This window comes from Dama dama, chromosome 32 (genome assembly GCF_033118175.1).
Source record: "Dama dama isolate Ldn47 chromosome 32, ASM3311817v1, whole genome shotgun sequence".
In the NCBI taxonomy this organism is placed as follows: domain Eukaryota; kingdom Metazoa; phylum Chordata; class Mammalia; order Artiodactyla; family Cervidae; genus Dama; species Dama dama.
In genome coordinates this window covers 31,020,793-31,038,333 of record NC_083712.1, presented here as the reverse complement: position 1 = coordinate 31,038,333, position 17,541 = coordinate 31,020,793, and the positions used below count along the sequence as shown (strand labels likewise).

The 17,541-nt window shown below is 47.6% G+C and overlaps 1 protein-coding gene across 2 annotated transcripts in view; it reads left to right on the top strand.

Annotated features, from left to right (window-relative positions):
* Positions 1-13,476: 13,476 nt before the first annotated feature.
* The window catches only part of MFHAS1 (multifunctional ROCO family signaling regulator 1), a 108,528-nt gene continuing 104,463 nt past the window's right edge, over positions 13,477-17,541 (top strand). Inside the window, exon 1 of one of the 2 annotated variants that reach the window (XM_061134730.1) lies at positions 13,477-16,610. In XM_061134730.1, the coding sequence (XP_060990713.1) occupies positions 13,613-16,610 (2,998 nt within the window). In that variant the 5' untranslated portion in view covers positions 13,477-13,612. The remainder of the gene's footprint in view (positions 16,611-17,541) is intronic. The other variant, XM_061134729.1, reaches the window with a different exon arrangement.

Here is a 17,541-nt window from a genome sequence, read left to right as displayed (position 1 = left end):
TAATTCCAGGTAAAAAATTTTTTTCTCCAATTCAGGTAACAGCTACTGACAATTTGATGTATTTTCTCTGATATTTTCAGGCTTTTTTCTGTAAAGGTCCATTCATACTACCTACCCCCCACCCCAAACATACACATATATACATATAGGTACTATAATTGAGCAGAGCTCTATGGGGGTCTTCCTGCCACACCTCCCCCTCATCTCTGCCCCCCAACCCTGTCCTCTGCTTGCCTCATGTTTGTAGAAAAAATTTAGCCTCCTAAGCCTTCCCCAAGTTCCAAAGAATATATTAAATCATAGAAGTGAGAAAATGCAAAAAGGAAAACAGTCAAGCAAGACAAAATAATAATAGTTTAGGTCCATTAAACAAAGTCAAGGACCTTTAGTTCCTCCTCAAGGACTAGAGATAATATTTTCAGGCAAATCCTTTGGGCTGTTTTACAGATACTGAAACCTACACCAAGTGGAAGAAGTTAACTGCTTATTGACCACAATTGCGTAGACCCCAGACCACGTGAAACCAACAAATTGATAATGTTAACTCCAATTACCTCACCACCAACATATCAGAAGAATGTCCACGAGCTAATCACGTACCCCACAGCTCTCTTCCTCACCCTGTCTTTAAAAACCTTTCCCGAAACCCATCAGCAGGTTCAGGCCTTGTGAGCACTAGCTGCGTGGACTCCTTGCTTGGTTTCCCACAGTAAATGCGGCACTTTCCTTCACCATGACCCAGTGTCAGTAGATTGACTTTACTTGGGAATGGACCCTAATTTGTTTTGGTAATAGTATGTGTGTATGTATTGGGTTGGGGCTTCCCTGGTGGCTCAGTGGTAAGGAATCTGCATGCCAGTGCAGGAGACATGGGTTCGATCCCTGGGTGAGGAAGATCCCCTGGGGAAGGAAATGGTAACCCACTCCAGTTTTCTGGCTTGGGAAATCCCGTGGACAGGGGAGCCTGGCAAGCTACAGTCCATGGGGTCGCAGAAGAGCCGGACATGACCTAGCGACTAAACAACAGAAAATGTATTGATTTGGTCAAAAAGTTCATAACAGCTCATGGAAAAATCTGAACAAAAGTTTGGGCCAACCTAGTATTTACACTAACATGAGGTAATGCTTATATGAAGAACTGAATATTTTCATCAAATGTTATTACATAGGTATTTTTTAAGTTCTTAAATTTTCTTGGAGAGCAGTTTCTAACAGCTACATAGATTCTATTATATATGCATGCCAACATTTACTTAACTGTTGGAAATCAGGATGTTTTCAGTTTTCCCCAACATTTACTTAACTGTTGGAAATCAGGATGTTTTCAGTTTTCCCCATTGGATATCCTTGAATATGGATATTTGAGGGCCATGTCTACCTTTAGAACAATTCCCCTGGGTAGAATATTTCTTAAGGATTTTTCTGCATATTATTAAATGCCCTGAACGAAATTGTACCAATATTGTATTGGCTGTGATAACCTGAGAGTACCCTTTTTCTATTAATATTGCATGTTAAAACATTTTTTTCTTTTTTTGCTTTTACTTTTTATTATACCTGCATGAAATGATGGATGCTAACTAAACTTATAGTGGTAATCATTCATAATATATGTAAGTCAAACTGTTGTGCTGTGCACGTTAAATTTATGTGGTGATATATATAAATTATATCACAACAAAACTGAAAAAATTACATATACACTGTATGCCAATTTTATAGGCTAAATATGGTATCCTATTTTAATTTGTATTATTTTGATTACTCTGGAGTTTAAACTATTTTTAAAATATATTCATTTCCTATTTGTATTTCTTCTAAGGCAAACTATTTTCCGTGCCTTTAAAAAATTAGCTTATTCATCATTTGCAAACTGATCTGTAAGAATTCCTTATATATTTTTAATAAAAACCCCATGTTGTATGTGTTGAAAATATTTCCCATTTGTCATTTTCTTTAGCTTATGTTGGCACCTTTTTCCTCCAGTGTATCATGAAATGTCACCTGTGCTCTCAAATTGATTTCAGCTGAACTGTTTTACAGTGGGGACAGGTCTTATCACATTTGTCTGTTGAGATGAGTGGTGGCAGGGTCACAGAGAGGATCTGAGGTGTTAAAGCTGGAGTTTGGGGGTTGAACTCTGTAGCACACCTGACTTTTCCAGATACTCCAACTCTAATTGTCGAGATTACACATTTTCTCAGTAAACACCCCAATTTTAGTTTTGAAAACAGTCACAAGACAGAATCTGGTTGTATTGATCTGTGTCTTTTTAGATGCTTTTTAAACTGTCTTTGAGCAGTTAGATGGCTGGCTGCGGTCAGGAAGGATCCTGGTTCCCACCTGAATTACGACTGCTTTTCTGTCTGCTTTTGGCTGGGCAGCCTTGGCCTCAAGCCTCTCTCCTTCTTGCTCTTATTGCACTTCCTTGAAAGGCTGCAAGAATGGAACACACTTTATCATCTTCTCTTTTGTTTCTAGGACTACCCACTTCTCACCCCATCTGCTTTGACAACGGTTTTCTTGAGCATGGTCTGTAACTTGCAGACTCACTTCCAGAAAACAGTTTCTCTGCTAAGAGTGCTTTGGTTTCAAGGAAGAGAAACCAATTCAAGGGTGTTGTAGCAAAAGCTCAGACTCAAGAATGCTAGGCAAGAAACCAAAATGCTGAAAAACCAAGAATTATGCTCTGTCACTAATATCTGTGATCTTTTCACTTCTGCCTTTTTCTTTCTTGGTGAACCAGATTTCCTCTGTTCCCGTCTCTCTGATAGTCTAAGATAACAGCTCATGGTTTCTAGTGTAACACCTGGACCCACAGAAAGACTGATTTTCATACTTTTGGTCCTGAATGATAGCAGAATATCTCACCATAGAATATGCCACTTTAGCATAGTTATTATTTTGAGCTGAAGGCAGTTGAAAAGCAGATATGAGAAAAATCTGTCTTCCCCCGATTTGCCAACATCCAGTAAAGTTCTTTTAAAAAAGTCTTTTCTCTGCTTCTGTTCTATTCAATATTTTTTGAACATGACCAAATGAACCCTTGTTAATTCATCAAAAAGGCTGACAATACTAAGGAAAAGGAGGACACATATTTTCAAAAGTGTCCCTTCTCCCCTCCCTACCAGGAAGGATAAAGGTTAATCCTTGTAGGCAACTTTAGACCCTTATCAATGGAGAAGGCATGGACCTAAATGTGTTATGAAACACACCCTCCCATCACCCACAAGGCTGGTCTGCCCCGTACCTTTCTTATATCTTCAACTGGAGATGCTGTATAGGTCAGAGGTCAAAGCCACCGCTTTGAATGACTCATTTCCCTCGGGTTTCTCCCGTGTATACATACATGTGCTTAGTCACTCCGTGTGTTCGACTCTGCGACCCCACGGCCTGTAGCCTGACAGCTCCTCTGTTACATGGACTGTAACAGAGGGCTCCCCTGTCCATGGGATTCTCCAGGCAAGAATACTGGAGTGGGTTGCCATGCCCTCCTCCAGGGGATTTTCCCAACCCAGGGATCAAACCCAGGTCTCCCACATTGCAGGTGGCTTCTTTGCCGTCTGAGCCAGTAGGGAAGACCTCTCCCATGTATCCACGAGGTATATGTGTTAATAAACTTCTGTTTGCTTTTCTCTTATTAATCTTTCATTATAGGGTTTTAGCTAAGAACACAGAAGTAGAGAGGAAATTGTTTTTCCTCTTCTACAAAGCTCAACCTGTAGGATAAAGCTCCATAATCTTTTTGGTTTACTTTGGGGCACAAGGTCATTTAATTTGTACGTCATGTTAAACTTTTTTAAACAAAAACTTGTTTTTAAAACACCAAAGTAAGAAAAAAAGAATAAATTTAATATTATGCACTAGAACTTTACCCAAACTCCTAATATATAAACTTAATACTCTCCATTTTGAAAATGTAAATGTTAATGTAACTGTCTTCAAGAAGCAGAAGACCATCCCTTGTGGCTCAGCTGGTAAAGAATCCACCTGCAATGCAGGAGACCTGGGTTGGGAAGATCCCTTGGAAAAGGGAAAGGCTCTGGAGAAGGAAATGGCAACCCACTCCAGTACTCTTGCCTGGAAAATCCCATGGACAGAGGGGCCTGGTAGGCTACAGTCTATGGGGTTGCAAAGAGTCGGACACGACTGAGCGACTTACTTACTTACTTACTTACTTACCCACTCCAGTATTCTGGCGTGGAGAATTCCATGGACTGTATAGTCCATGGGGTCGCAAAGAGTCAGACATGACTGAGCGACTTTTTCACTTTCTTTTGTCTCTGAAGAGCCATCGTGGTGCAAGGACAAAGGAACGAAATTGAGGCATCTGCTAGACTTCCATCAAATCTGCTCCGAAAATTTTGAAATAGACAATATCTTTGTAACCGATGAGAGGTCCTTGGCTTTTGAAGACTATCTTAATCAGCAGTAGACAATGCTTTATTTTTATACCTTGACAAAGACAACAGAGACAGAAGCCTCCTCAAATTATCTTGTATCCAGGCACGCTGCACAGTTTTACATAAGTATGTGTTGAATTAATAATGAAGTTGTGACCAACCATGATGCTTGTATCATGACGTGCCATCATCCCTATTGTTTGTGCACCATTTTTCCCAGGTGTGTCACCATTTCATGTTATGAAGTGGAGGAGGTAGGGAGTCATGTTTTATTGTTCTACAGAAGAGTAAATAGAATAATAATGCAAAAGTAATAAAATATCAGGAAGAATATAAATGGTGACTTTGGCTTCCTTGCCTTTGAATAAATATATGAATTTATTATGTTCTTGTTTAGTAACTAAGTTGTGTCCAACTCTTTGCTACCCCATGGACTGCAGCATCCAGGCTTCCCTGCCCTTCACTATTACTTTTATTATAATGATCATCAAAATTACAGTTCTTTGAGGACTTCACATTTCTGATGCTTTGCTGTGCTTTATGTTATGTGTTAGGGTAGACTTTATTTCTACTATGTCATGGTCGACTTTGTTTCTATTTTAGAAATATAATGTTTCTCAAGGAAGAGGCAACATCCCAGTTGTCATTTATTTAAAAGCTAGCAGTTAACTAAATTTGTTTTTCAAATGGGAAATAGTTTGCAAAACTGCGCAGAGAGAAGGAAGATCTGAAGCCGTTTGTCTCTGTCACTGAATCTCACAAATGAACATTTCAGACCAGTAACTAAGACTCCACTACACAGCTTGTGCACTGCACATACCACCCTTGGAGGCAGGGACCAGAAGCGGAAACCACAGGATTCTCCTAGGTCTACCGGGGTGGTGCACTGTTCCACCTTTCACAGAGGCACACCAGATGGTGGCCTCCTGTCCCTGGCTTACCTTCCACCTGAGGCACAAAATTTGGGGGGAACAAACTCTCTGCTCCCCATCCTCCCCATCCCGTGCTCAAAGTGCCAAGTGAGCTATGGTTAGTTTTATTTGTCGTAACTACTTCACAGATGTTTTTCATTTATCCTTCACTGGAATGATTTTCCTCCATTTTCTCATAAAGAGGATGTTTGCACCAGGATTGGGGGTGGTGTGATGGGTTCGGGGAGAATGCTATTTACAGACCCCTGGGGCAAGTTCTGGAATTCTAGGTAACATTGCTGCAAATCCTTTGACTTTCAGTGAAATTGCCTAGATCCTGCAGACGATCTTCAGCTGAAAGTACTTCCAACGGATGCTAAAAATACATTGCAGTTTATTTTCCTCAGTAGGGAGCATATGTGTTCCCACTTGACCTGGAAACACAAAGAGATCTGATGTTAAATTTAATGCTGCCTATTCCAAGATAAATTTGTTTTCTGGAGAGCAAGGGAAAGAAAAAACAACACCCATATTGATATAATTTTTCTTTTGCTCTCTGGGGGAGACAGTGCCTTGAACACATTTTTTATGTTCCCTGTTGGTAGTTAAATGACCATTCTCAGACTTCCTAGCCATTGCTGATATAAACTGTCTTGCATACAAATCAGATGGTGAGTCCAAGGCAGATTTATCAAATATGGGGAAAGTGGGGGAGAGGGGGTGAGGAAAGTTTGATTTTTTTTCCCCACCCAAACAAAAATGTCAGATTCTTTGTATCTAATATTAGCTTGATAATTCAGGTTTCCATCGTTTTCTTTCTTTCTTTTAATGCTCTTCTTAAAAGACAGAATCTGAAATGCCCTCTAATCGAAGTATAGATTTAATGAACATTTATATTAAATCCTTTCTCTCTAAAACAAAAAGCAAACAAATCAAACACAACTTAACTACAGATGGTGTAGAAATTCTGTTTCCTGCTGTAACACTGAATAACAGATGTTCAATCCAGTTCTTGTAGTTCGGGGATACTGTTTGTTTAGAGCTTTGGGTTGCCCAATATGACTTTCTTCAATATTGTAAGAGCAAAGTTCAGTTTCTACTGAAGATGAAGTGTCAGGCCTGCTCTCCAGCTGGTACCACTCTGCAGCTTTAAATACACTATCTGCTGACGGTGAACTAAGATGCATCCCCCTCTCTCCCTGCCCAACCCCCTAAGAAATAGAACAGCGAATAAGCATGAATTTTGGACTCTGCCTTATTTTGAGTCTCGATTTTGCCACTCATTAATTCTGCCTTTGTTCTTGTCCATCTGTAAAATGAGGATGATGATGCGACCTGCTGTTCAAGGCTGTTGTGAAGGTTAAATGAAATACTATGTGAAACGCAGACAGCACAGTGCCTGTGTACGGAGAAAATCTTGAATCCATGTTAGCTATTATTACCAGTGATGATTCTCAGATACACCAGTTAGTTGTGCCCAGGATTAAAAAGTTAACTGACACCTCCTCGAAGATCCACTTCCTGAACTGACCCACATTAGTTCTTAAGGCTTGATTTCTAGCCTCTTCTTTGGGATAAGCCTAAAACCTTTTACAGAGGCATCCCTTCCTTTGTCCTCTCTGTTTTTTTTCCCCCTTGATTTCTTCCTCCAACAAAACTAAGACAAGAAGGGTATTGTTGTTGTTTAGTGACTAAGTCATGGCTGACTTTTGCAATCTCATGGACTGTAGCCCACAGGCTCCTCTGTCCATGGGATTTCCCAGGCAAGAAGTCCAGAGTGGGTTGCCATTTCCTCCTCCAGGGGATCTTCCCGACCCAGGAATGGAACCTGTATCTCCTGCATTGCAGGTGGATTCTTTATGGCTGAGTCACTGGGAAGTCCCAGGAAGGGTATAGTCTGATGAGAATCATGGAAGTGGATTTTCCCTTATTATCTTTAACCAGATAGGAGGGAGCATTTTTGTTATTGTTTATTTACAGCAAAATATTCACTGAATCTAAATTGTAGGAAAGGAGAAGTGTGGGAAGCCCTTTCCCTCTTGGCATGATAAAGACAGGATGTACTGGGGCTCTCCAGACTTCAAGGAAACAACTAAGCCAAGTCCCCTCATTGCTTATCCTCGGGTCTCATTTACACTGAAGGCTTAAGGAGTAGCCACATTTCCTTTTGAGACTAGATAGATACGTTTGATAGTCTAAATTTAATTAGAACCTCAAGCCCATGAATGTCTTTTCTGATGAGTTAATAAGCATTTACAGGCCTGTCTCAGAGCTGCAGCGGGTTCAGTTCCCGACCACAGCAGCAAAGCAAATATCACACACATTTTGGTTTCGCAGCGGATATGAAAGCTATGTTTCCACTATAGTGTAGCCTCTTAAGTGTGCAATAGCATTATGTCTACAAATAGTGTATAGATCTTTTCTTCTCCTGTACAAGGAAAATGTAATTTATGTCAGAAATAGTCATGCAAGTGAATGGGCTGTGTAGGTGTTCTTTGGTGAATTTAGACTACACAGGAAGTGATGTAAATTATACTTATTACACTGCTGGGAGAGAAATATATTAAATCCAGACAGCATTCGGACAATGCACAAGGAACTCATTGTGCTGAAGGAAATCAGGCAGCTTTGGTGGGAAGACAATGTATTATATGGTATGAAAGCCATCAGTGGCCACTTGGGACTGAAATAACTTTTTAGGGAGTATGATTTTGTTCTAGCACTGAAGTATTTTTCTTTTTTGATAAAGCACCAAGGTATCCTAGTCTTTTTTTAAACTAATTTTTATTGGAGTATGGGTGCTTTACAATGCTGCGCTAGTTTCTGCTGCATAGCAAAGTGAACCCGTTATATACATACATCACGTGTGTGTGCTCCATCCTGTCTGACTCTTTGCGACCCTGTGGACTATAGACTGCCAGGCTTCTCTGTCCGCAGAATTTTCCAGGCAAGAATACTGGAGAAGGTTGCCATTTCCTCCTTCAGGGGATCTTCCTGACCCAGGGATCAGACTCACATCTCCTGCATTGCAGGTGGATTCTTTACTGTTGAGCCATCAGGGAAAGCCATATACATACATATATCCCCTCTTTTTTAGATTTTCTTCCCATTTAGTTTACCATAGGGCATTGAGTAAAGTTCCCTGTGCTATACAGTACATTCTCATACCTTAATTAAAAAAATACTTTATTGTTTAAAAGATCCTAACCATCATCCAAGCCTTCAGCAAGTCATAATCTTTTTGCTGATGGAGGGTCTTGCCTTGATGTTGATGGCTGCTGACTAACCAGGGTGGTGGTTGCTGAAGGTTGGGGTGGCTGTGACAATTTCTTAAAATAAGACAACAGTGAAGGTTGCCCAATCAGTTGACTCTTCCTTTCACTTAACACTTTGAGGCCATTGTAAAGCTATTGAATAAATAATTTCAATGTTATTATGTTTTGGGGGGCCTGAGGAGAGGGAGGGAGATGGGGAAAGAGATGGTTATTGGAGCAGTCAAAATATACACATTTATTAAGTTTACCATCTCATATTAGTACTTGCCCTGAAATACTTACAAGAGTAACATCAAACTTTGCTGATCACCATAACAAATATAATAATAATAAAGTCTGGAATAGTGCAAGGATTACCAGAATGTGACTCAGAGACATGAAGTGAACAAATGCTGTAGGAAAAATGGTGCTCAAGGCAAGGATGCCACAAATCTTCAATTTGTAAAAAAATGCAGTATCTGCAATGCACAATAAAGTACAATAAAACGAAGTCAGCCTAAGTAAATACGGAGATAAATAAATCAGAACTATTTTGAAAGTCTAAAATAGCTGAAGCAAGTAAAATCCTGCATTTCTGTTAAGCTGTGTTTTCTGAACTCTTGAAAGGCAAAAGGAGGGCAAGATAAAGACGAAGTAGGTTCACTAACGATACTAGTTCCCTGGGATTGCCCTGGTTTTAGGCACAGAACATCTCCTGTCCTGGAACACCCTCAGTCTTATGCACCCTGGGACATTTGGTCACCCTAAAATAAAGACCTCAGTTGTGGCTGGTGAAGTTAAAATTCAGTGGAAAGGTACTCAGATGATTTTTCCAAAGTATGCATCTTTAATATACATAGAATAATATTAAAAAAAAAAACCATAAAAAGCCTAATGACTACTTGCCTAAAATGCTCTCCGTATATAGGCGAATCCTGGACAGTTGTCCATGCAGTTACAGTGGTTCATTTGGTAGCACTTACTCTAATGGCAAACTTTTTTTCCTAAAAGGAAATAATTAGCCTTTAGGGCATTCTTTTGGAAATCCCAAACCTTAACACAACACCAAATATCCTACAGGAGAAGAAAGGAGAAAGTTTCCAAAGGAAATTGCTTAACACCTTCAGCGATGGGAAGGAAAGGAAAGGGTGAGGTGCCCGACCAGAGAGCAGGACTGCTGACAGGTGGTGATGGGAGCCAGGTGACTGGGCCCAAGGAGGGGCCAGGGGAGGGGCTGCAGACAGCCCTGGACCCCTTCGGTAAGATATGTGACAGGGAAAGGAAGTAAACCGCGGAGCCAGTAGCTAGGGGGTTAGACAGTCAAGAAAAAAACCTATCACGATGGAGGAAAGTCTAGTGTGTCTAAGACAGAACAAAAGAAACCAGGGACTTACTTCACTCTGTATAATGGGCTCCAGTTTCATGTCAATGTATGACAAAAACCACTACAATATTGTAATTAGCCTCCAACTAATAAAAATAAATGAAAAAAAAGAAAAGAAAAGAAACCAGGGATAGAAAGCTTACTTGGAGCTTGTTGCTACCAAGAGGAGAGGACCCCTGCCACCTGAGCCATTCAGATTGTTACTGACAAATATTTTAGTGAAAGATTCTGGCCCATCTGTCCAGGGTCCTCCCTTCTGGCTTGCCATATCTTTTAAGGCCCAGCTCAAGACTCAGCCTCTTCATATGTGGTCTCCTGTGCCTTTAAATGACTTGTGCCCTCGCAGAGGGTCTGGACTCAGGGCAAGCCAGTTGCAGTCATATGGCAGCAGCTAAAATGAAAATAGTGTCAGAATAAGAAAGACAGGATAAATGTAAAGGCTTTAGAAAGTTGATAGCTTGGGGCCATGACTGGGTAAATATCCAAGGCAAGAAAACTTCGAGTAATCAAAGTTGCTTTTCTCCAAGCAGAGATTGTTCTCAACTTTTAGGAAAAGCCCAACACATGCAGGGTCACCTAGTACTGGCAGAGTCTGGGGCAAAAGTACCAATGGAGGCCCATCTACATAACACCTAATCTTAAATGAGCTACCTCAGGCCAACAAACATGGTACACCCACCTCCCTCTCTCCTAACCTGGGCTCTACCCAGCACAGTGAGGGACCTGTGGGCTCACAGGGACATCAAGCTCCATCCACACCACGAGGATGTGCACATCAACAACTCCTGAATGACTGTGAAACACTGCCTGCCTTCTCCAAAGAGGCTTCAGGGTGTTTGCACTGGGCATTCAGCGTCCTTCACATCAAGTGTGTTCTAGAAGGCTGATGGACCATGTCCATCAACTCCTTGGCCCATCAGAAACTTTACAGCAGGTGGTAGAATGTCACAAGGGGAGGACCAGCTTGTGTGTCCAGGCCAGGATCCTTCTTGCCCAAGTTCAAGAACCATACTAGACACATTATCTTTTTTCCAGTTATATTTGATCACTGCATTCTCCTGATCTGACTTTCAAAGAACTCATGGACAGGACTTTACAGTAAGGCACCCCACAGTATTGAATGCAACAGCTCAAGCAGGCTGAAGGGCCCAGAAAGAATGTTCCATTGATCAAACTCATCCACTCCAGGCTGTGGTGCGCCAGTGAGAGGCCCCAGACGGGGTATTCTCTGGTCCCATCCAGCTTTATCAGATAAAGCAAATTACATATTATCTCCTGGCAAAGGAAAAACAGTTCTCAAAGACATTTGAGATGGAAGTATAATCTTCTGATGCTTTCTAAAAGGGAGCAGTTTAGCCTGAGTTATTATCACACTCAAACCACAAGTTGGGCAGGAAGCTGATGCTTTCTCCAGTTCGTCTTGCCCAAGAGATAAAGCCCAGAGAAATTGGGTCTGACTTAAGAATACCTTGAAGGTGATACACTCAGGGGAATAACCCCACAAGACCCCCTGGACTATACACTCCATGGAATTCTCCAGGCCAAATACTGGAATGGGTAGCTGTTCCCCTCTCCAGGGGATCTTCCCAACCCAGGAATCGAACCCAGGTCTCCCACATTGCAGGTGGATTCTTTACCAACTGAGCCACCAGGAAAGCCCTAAGAATACCTTGAAGGTGATACATTCAGGGGAATAACCCCACAAGGGGAGTTAGCACACCTGGCTTTTCCCTTTTACATGGATGGCCAATTGAGAGGTTGCTTTACTTGGGCCTGTTTGCATCTCTGTGAACAAAAGGGTCAGCCTAGGTGATTTTGAATTTTCCTCCTCCAGGTCGGGCGGGAGGGTATGAGGAATTCTTGAGCAATTTGGTCTTCCAGGAAGCCCTGCAGGGTGAACACAGCTCACCTGCATCCTGTTAAGGTACTTGGGGCCTCTGGGATCCACCTGGCTCTGGGAGCATCATTCAGTTACAGACTGTACCACCCCAGGCTTGTTAACCGTCTCGGGGACAGATTTCAAGCTCCAGATATTCAGTCGCTCTCTTTGAAGAGACGACTCAAATACCTACACTGAATCTGGGTCTCCAGATGACAACAATATCATGTATAGAGGAGAGCCATGACTGTTAACTGGTGCAATTAACCAATGAAATTTGCTTTTGCATCTCTGAAAACTATTTGCTTTATTATTAGCTAAGCTAGGGGCAGTGATGGAGGTGGTATTCGCGGGCCTGATAGATTTCAAGGTTTGGGTACATTCTGAAGAAATTATTCACTTAGTATAGATGTGATCTCAAAGAAACTGCCTCACCTAAATAAATCTTCAAGTTGAGCACTGGGCTGCAGATGTTGCTTGAAACAGATTTCATTTTCTTGAACCTACAGCATAAGGAGTACTGTATAGTTGAAATACAGTATTTGTTCTGTATTTGGCTGTTGGGAGGATGAATAGAATACCCTGGACAAAACAATGCATGGCACCCCTTGCTTCACCCTCCAATTAGGCCAGCGGGGATCCAACTCAGAGCCTCCCCCAGGGGAGTGGAGAACGTCTGTCTCTGTTGATCTGGCACAAAATAGGGCCTCAATAAATATTTACCAAGTGAATGAATGGTTGCCTGCTTTTCTCCTTTTGTTTAGTCACACTCTCTTTTTAACCTCCTACAATGAATCCCAGGGCCCTGCATGGGCCAGTTCTACTAGGGTGTGGATGTAGGATGAGTGGAAAAGGTAAGGGAGATGAAGGGTGAGTAAGGGAGGCCAGGGATCCCACACGCGAGGGAAAAAGAGAAAGATATCCTTAGAGGTGCAGGACCAACAAAGAGCCAGACGCAGGCGAACCCAAGCTGGAGCACCCGGGGACCCGGATCTGCAGCGGGGACGGGCCCCACCCCGGGCACCTCCAGCCCAGCGCTGTGCACGCTGCCGGCCTGCACCGGCGAGGCGCCCCCAGCCCGCACCCGCAGCCGGTCCTTGGCCACCGCCCCCGGGGCGGTGCCGGGAACACGCGGCGCCTCCGCCGGTCACGTGGGGGCCGCTCCGCCGGGCGGCGCTGCTGCTTCCCGATCTCGCCCTCCCGGTGCCGGGGACGCGGCGCTCGCTCTCCCGCCCGAGTTCGGGGAAGCGGAGAGGAGGCTGCGGCGGCGGCGGCGGCCCGGCCCTGCGCCCGCATGATGACCGCGGCGGAGCCGGGCGCCACAGTCCTCGTGGAGCTCGCACAGGCGACGATGCTGCGGGCCGCGGGGCCGCGGCGGCGAGGGTAGCAGGGCGGCAGTCGGCCCCGAGGCGCCGGAGGCGGGCGGAGCGGGAGGAGGAGCGGCAGGCATCCTCCGCGGCGCGGCGGGCGGGCGGCGGCCCTGCTGCCCCGGCGCGCCCCTGGCCCGGGAGCCCGGAGAATGCGAGCTGCGCTCCCCGCCTGCCGCCGCCTCTGCCCGCGCCGCGCGCCCGGCGCCCAACGGAGCTGTTCGCGTCGCCGCCGCCCCCCAGCTGCGGGCGCCCGGCCGCTGGCTGCGCTAGGACCCGCCGCCGCGGGCTGCCTAGGGCCGGTGGGAAGGGAAGAGCGGGAGCGAGAGGGCCCCGGAGACTGGCGCCCGCCGGGGCGCAGCGCGGCATGTAGCTGCGGGCTCCCGCGCGAGGGTGTCGGCCCGGGGCCCCGCCATGGCAGGGACGGACAGCGGGAACCTGAAGACGGTGAGGCTGTGGCGGGACGCCGCCCTGCGCGCCAGGAAGCTGCGGAGCAACCTGCGCCAGCTCACCCTCAGCTCGGCCGGGGGCTGCCCGGGAACCGACCAGCTCGACTCCCCTGACGCCCCCCAGCTCGTGCTCCCGGCCAACATCGGGGACATTGAGGTGCTGAACCTGGGGAACAACGGCCTGGAGGAGGTGCCCGACGGGCTGGGCTCGGCGCTGGGCAGCCTCCGCGTCCTGGTCCTGCGCCGGAACCGCTTCGCCCAGCTGCCTCCGGCAGTGGCCGAGCTGGGCCACCACCTCACCGAGCTGGACGTGAGCCACAACCGGCTGAGCGTCCTGGGCGCTGAGGCGGTGGGCGCCCTGCGCGAGCTGCGGAAGCTCAACCTCAGCCACAACCAGCTGCCCGCCCTGCCTGCCCAGCTGGGTGCGCTGGTCCACCTGGAAGAGCTGGACGTCAGCTTCAATCGGCTGGCGCACCTGCCCGACTCCCTCGCTGGCCTCTCCCGCCTGCGCACCCTCGACGTGGACCATAACCAGCTCACGGCTTTTCCCCGGCAGCTGCTGCAGCTGGCAGCCCTGGAGGAGCTGGACGTGTCCAGCAACCGCCTGCGGGGCCTCCCTGAGGATATCAGTGCCCTGCGCGCCCTCAAGATCCTCTGGCTGAGCGGGGCCGAGCTTGGCACCCTGCCGAGCGGCTTCTGCGAGCTGGCCAGCCTGGAGAGCCTGATGCTGGACAACAACGGGCTGCGGGCTCTGCCCCCCCAGTTCAGCCGTCTGCAGCGACTCAAAATGCTCAACCTCTCCTCCAACCTCTTGGAGGAGTTCCCGGCCGCCCTGCTGCCCCTGGCTGGCCTGGAGGAGCTCTACCTTAGTCGCAACCAGCTCACCTCGGTGCCATCCCTGATCTCGGGCCTGGGCCGTCTTCTCACCCTGTGGCTGGATAACAACCGGATCCGCTACCTGCCCGACTCCATCGTCGAGCTCACCGGCCTGGAGGAGCTTGTCCTGCAGGGGAACCAGATCGCCGTGCTGCCAGACAACTTTGGCCAGCTCTCCCGCGTAGGCCTGTGGAAGATCAAGGACAACCCGCTGATCCAACCCCCCTACGAGGTCTGTATGAAGGGGATCCCGTACATCGCCGCCTACCAGAAGGAGCTGGCTCACTCCCAGCCGGCGGTCCAGCCGCGCCTCAAGCTGCTTCTGATGGGTCAGAAGGCGGCAGGAAAGACCCTCCTCCGGTACTGCCTCACTGAGGGCAGAGTGGAGGGGAAGCACGGAGGAGGGGGCCAGGAGAAGACCTACCCGCCTTCGCCTCTGCTCGGGAGCAAGGGCATCGAGGTGACCAGCTGGACGGCGGATGCGTCCCGGGGCCTGCGGTTCATCGTGTACGACCTAGCCGGGGACGAACGCTACGAGGTGATCCAGCCCTTCTTCCTCTCCCCCGGGGCCCTGTACGTGCTGGTGGTAAACTTGGCCACCTATGAGCCGCTCCGCTTTCCCACCACCGTGGGCTCCTTCTTGCATCGGGTGGGGGCCCGGGTGCCCCACGCCGTGGTGTGCATCGTGGGCACCCACGCCGACCTGTGCGGGGAGCAGGAGCTGGAGGAGAAGTGTCTGGACATCCACCGCCAGATCGCCCTGCAGGAGAAGCACGACGCCGAGGGGCTGAGCCGTCTGGCCCAGGTGGTGGACGAGGCGCTGGCCCGGGACTTCGAGCTCCGTTCCGCCAGCCCTCATGCCGCCTACTACGGGGTGTCGGACAAGAACCTCCGGCGGCGCAAGGCCCATTTCCAGTACCTGCTCAACCACAGGCTGCAGATCCTCTCGCCCGTGTTGCCGGTCAGCTGCCGGGACCCGCGCCAGTTACAGCGCCTGCGCGACAAACTGCTTTCGGTGGCGGAGCACCGCGAAATCTTCCCCAACTTACACCGCGTGCTGCCCCGGTCCTGGCAGGTGCTGGAGGAGCTGCACTTCCAGCCCCCGCAGGCGCAGCGGCTCTGGCTCAGCTGGTGGGACTCGGCTCGCCTGGGGCTGCAGGCCGGGCTGACCGAGGACCGGCTGCAGAGCGCCCTATCCTACCTGCACGAGAGCGGCAAGCTGCTGTACTTCGAGGACAGCCCGGCCCTCAAGGAGCACGTCTTCCACAACCTCTCCCGCCTCATAGACATCCTCAACGTCTTCTTCCAGAGGGACCCTTCCTTGCTACTGCAGAAGCTGCTCCTGGGGACCAGCGGCGAGGCCGAGGCCGAGGGCCGGGCAGAAAGCTCCCCGCTGATGGCGCCGCCTGCCCCGACCCAGGACGCACTTCGGGCCACCCAGCTCCATCACTACGTGGAGGGCTTTCTGCTGCACGGGCTCCTGCCAGCCCACGTCATCCGGTTGCTGCTGAAGCCTCACGTCCAAGCTCAGCAGGACCTGCAGCTGCTGCTGGAGCTGCTGGAGAAGATGGGACTCTGTTACTGCCTCAACAAAGCCAAGGGCAAGCCCCTGAATGGGTCCACGGCCTGGTACAAGTTCCCCTGCTACGTGCAGAACGAGGTGCCGCACGCCGAAGCCTGGATTAACGGGACCAACCTGGCCGGGCAGTCCTTTGTGGCTGAGCAGCTGCAGATTGAATACAGTTTTCCCTTCACCTTTCCGCCCGGCTTGTTCGCCCGTTACAGCGTCCAGATCAACAACCACGTGGTGCACAGGTCGGATGGCAAACTTCAGATCTTTGCCTACAGGGGGAAGGTCCCGGTGGTGGTGAGCTACAGACCTGCCAAGGGGGTCCTGCAGCCGGACACCCTGTCCATTGCCAGCCACGCATCCTTACCGAACATATGGACGGCATGGCAAGCCATCACCCCCTTGGTAGAGGAACTGAATGTCCTACTTCAGGAATGGCCTGGACTGCACTACACGGTGCACATTCTCTGTTCTAAGTGCCTTAAGAGAGGGTCGCCCAATCCACACGCTTTCCCAGGTAAGAGGGCAGAGGGACCTGGTTCTTCTGAGGAGTGTCTTAAGATGCACTTGGGGAAAATGTTTGTTTCTCCTGTTTCAGACTGTTTGCTTAATCTCACCTGCTTCCCAGGAAAGCTTTTCAGGGTAAATAGAAGGGGATTTGGGGACCAGCAAGAGGCAGTCAGTATGTGAACAATATGAAATACAGTCCCCAGGATTCTACTCTCCTATTAGAAAGATTCAGACTTCTGAAATGGGTTCCAGTCCAAACATTTTGGATCTCCTTTTCCGTCTTCCCAGTTCAGCCTGCCTTTCTTGGAAGGAAATTTCAAATGGTTGTGCAGAAGATGGGTGGTGTCTGATGTTGAGTCATGGGCTATAATGCTTGTTAGACACATATCCAGGGGGTGCTCCGAATTTGAAATATCTGTCATCATATTCTTTTGTTTAAGTTCAGACTGACCATTATGTAGAATTATTGCACCTTTTTCTTAAGAAACTCCAGAGAAAAATGTTTTGTAATCAGGGTGAATGATGATTAGTAAAGACAAAAATGTCAGTCTGTAAGGCGTGACTCAATTCTGGGATCTCTGTTTCACCCGGTACACTCTGGGGCATGAAAGAGAGATTACTGAAATCTCTAAGGGGAGTTTTGGGGGTATTTCCTGGTAATTTTGTGCTTTACCGACATCTTGAGGCCTGGTTTTGGTTAAGTGTTAGTGTAGCTTTATGGAAGTGCTTTGTAAGAAATGGAATGGATAAGAAACTGAGAAGAAAAAAAAAAATGGACAAGTTTTCGGTTTTTTTTCCCCTCTCTTTGGGGAGTGTTTTCCAGAAGACTTCCCCCCCCCCCCCCCAATGTTTTAGGTGAGTGGAAGAATTCCAAAACTAGGGGGATTTTTGGAGCCTGGTTAATTAGTATTCTAAGTGTCTGAGAATGGGTCCATTTA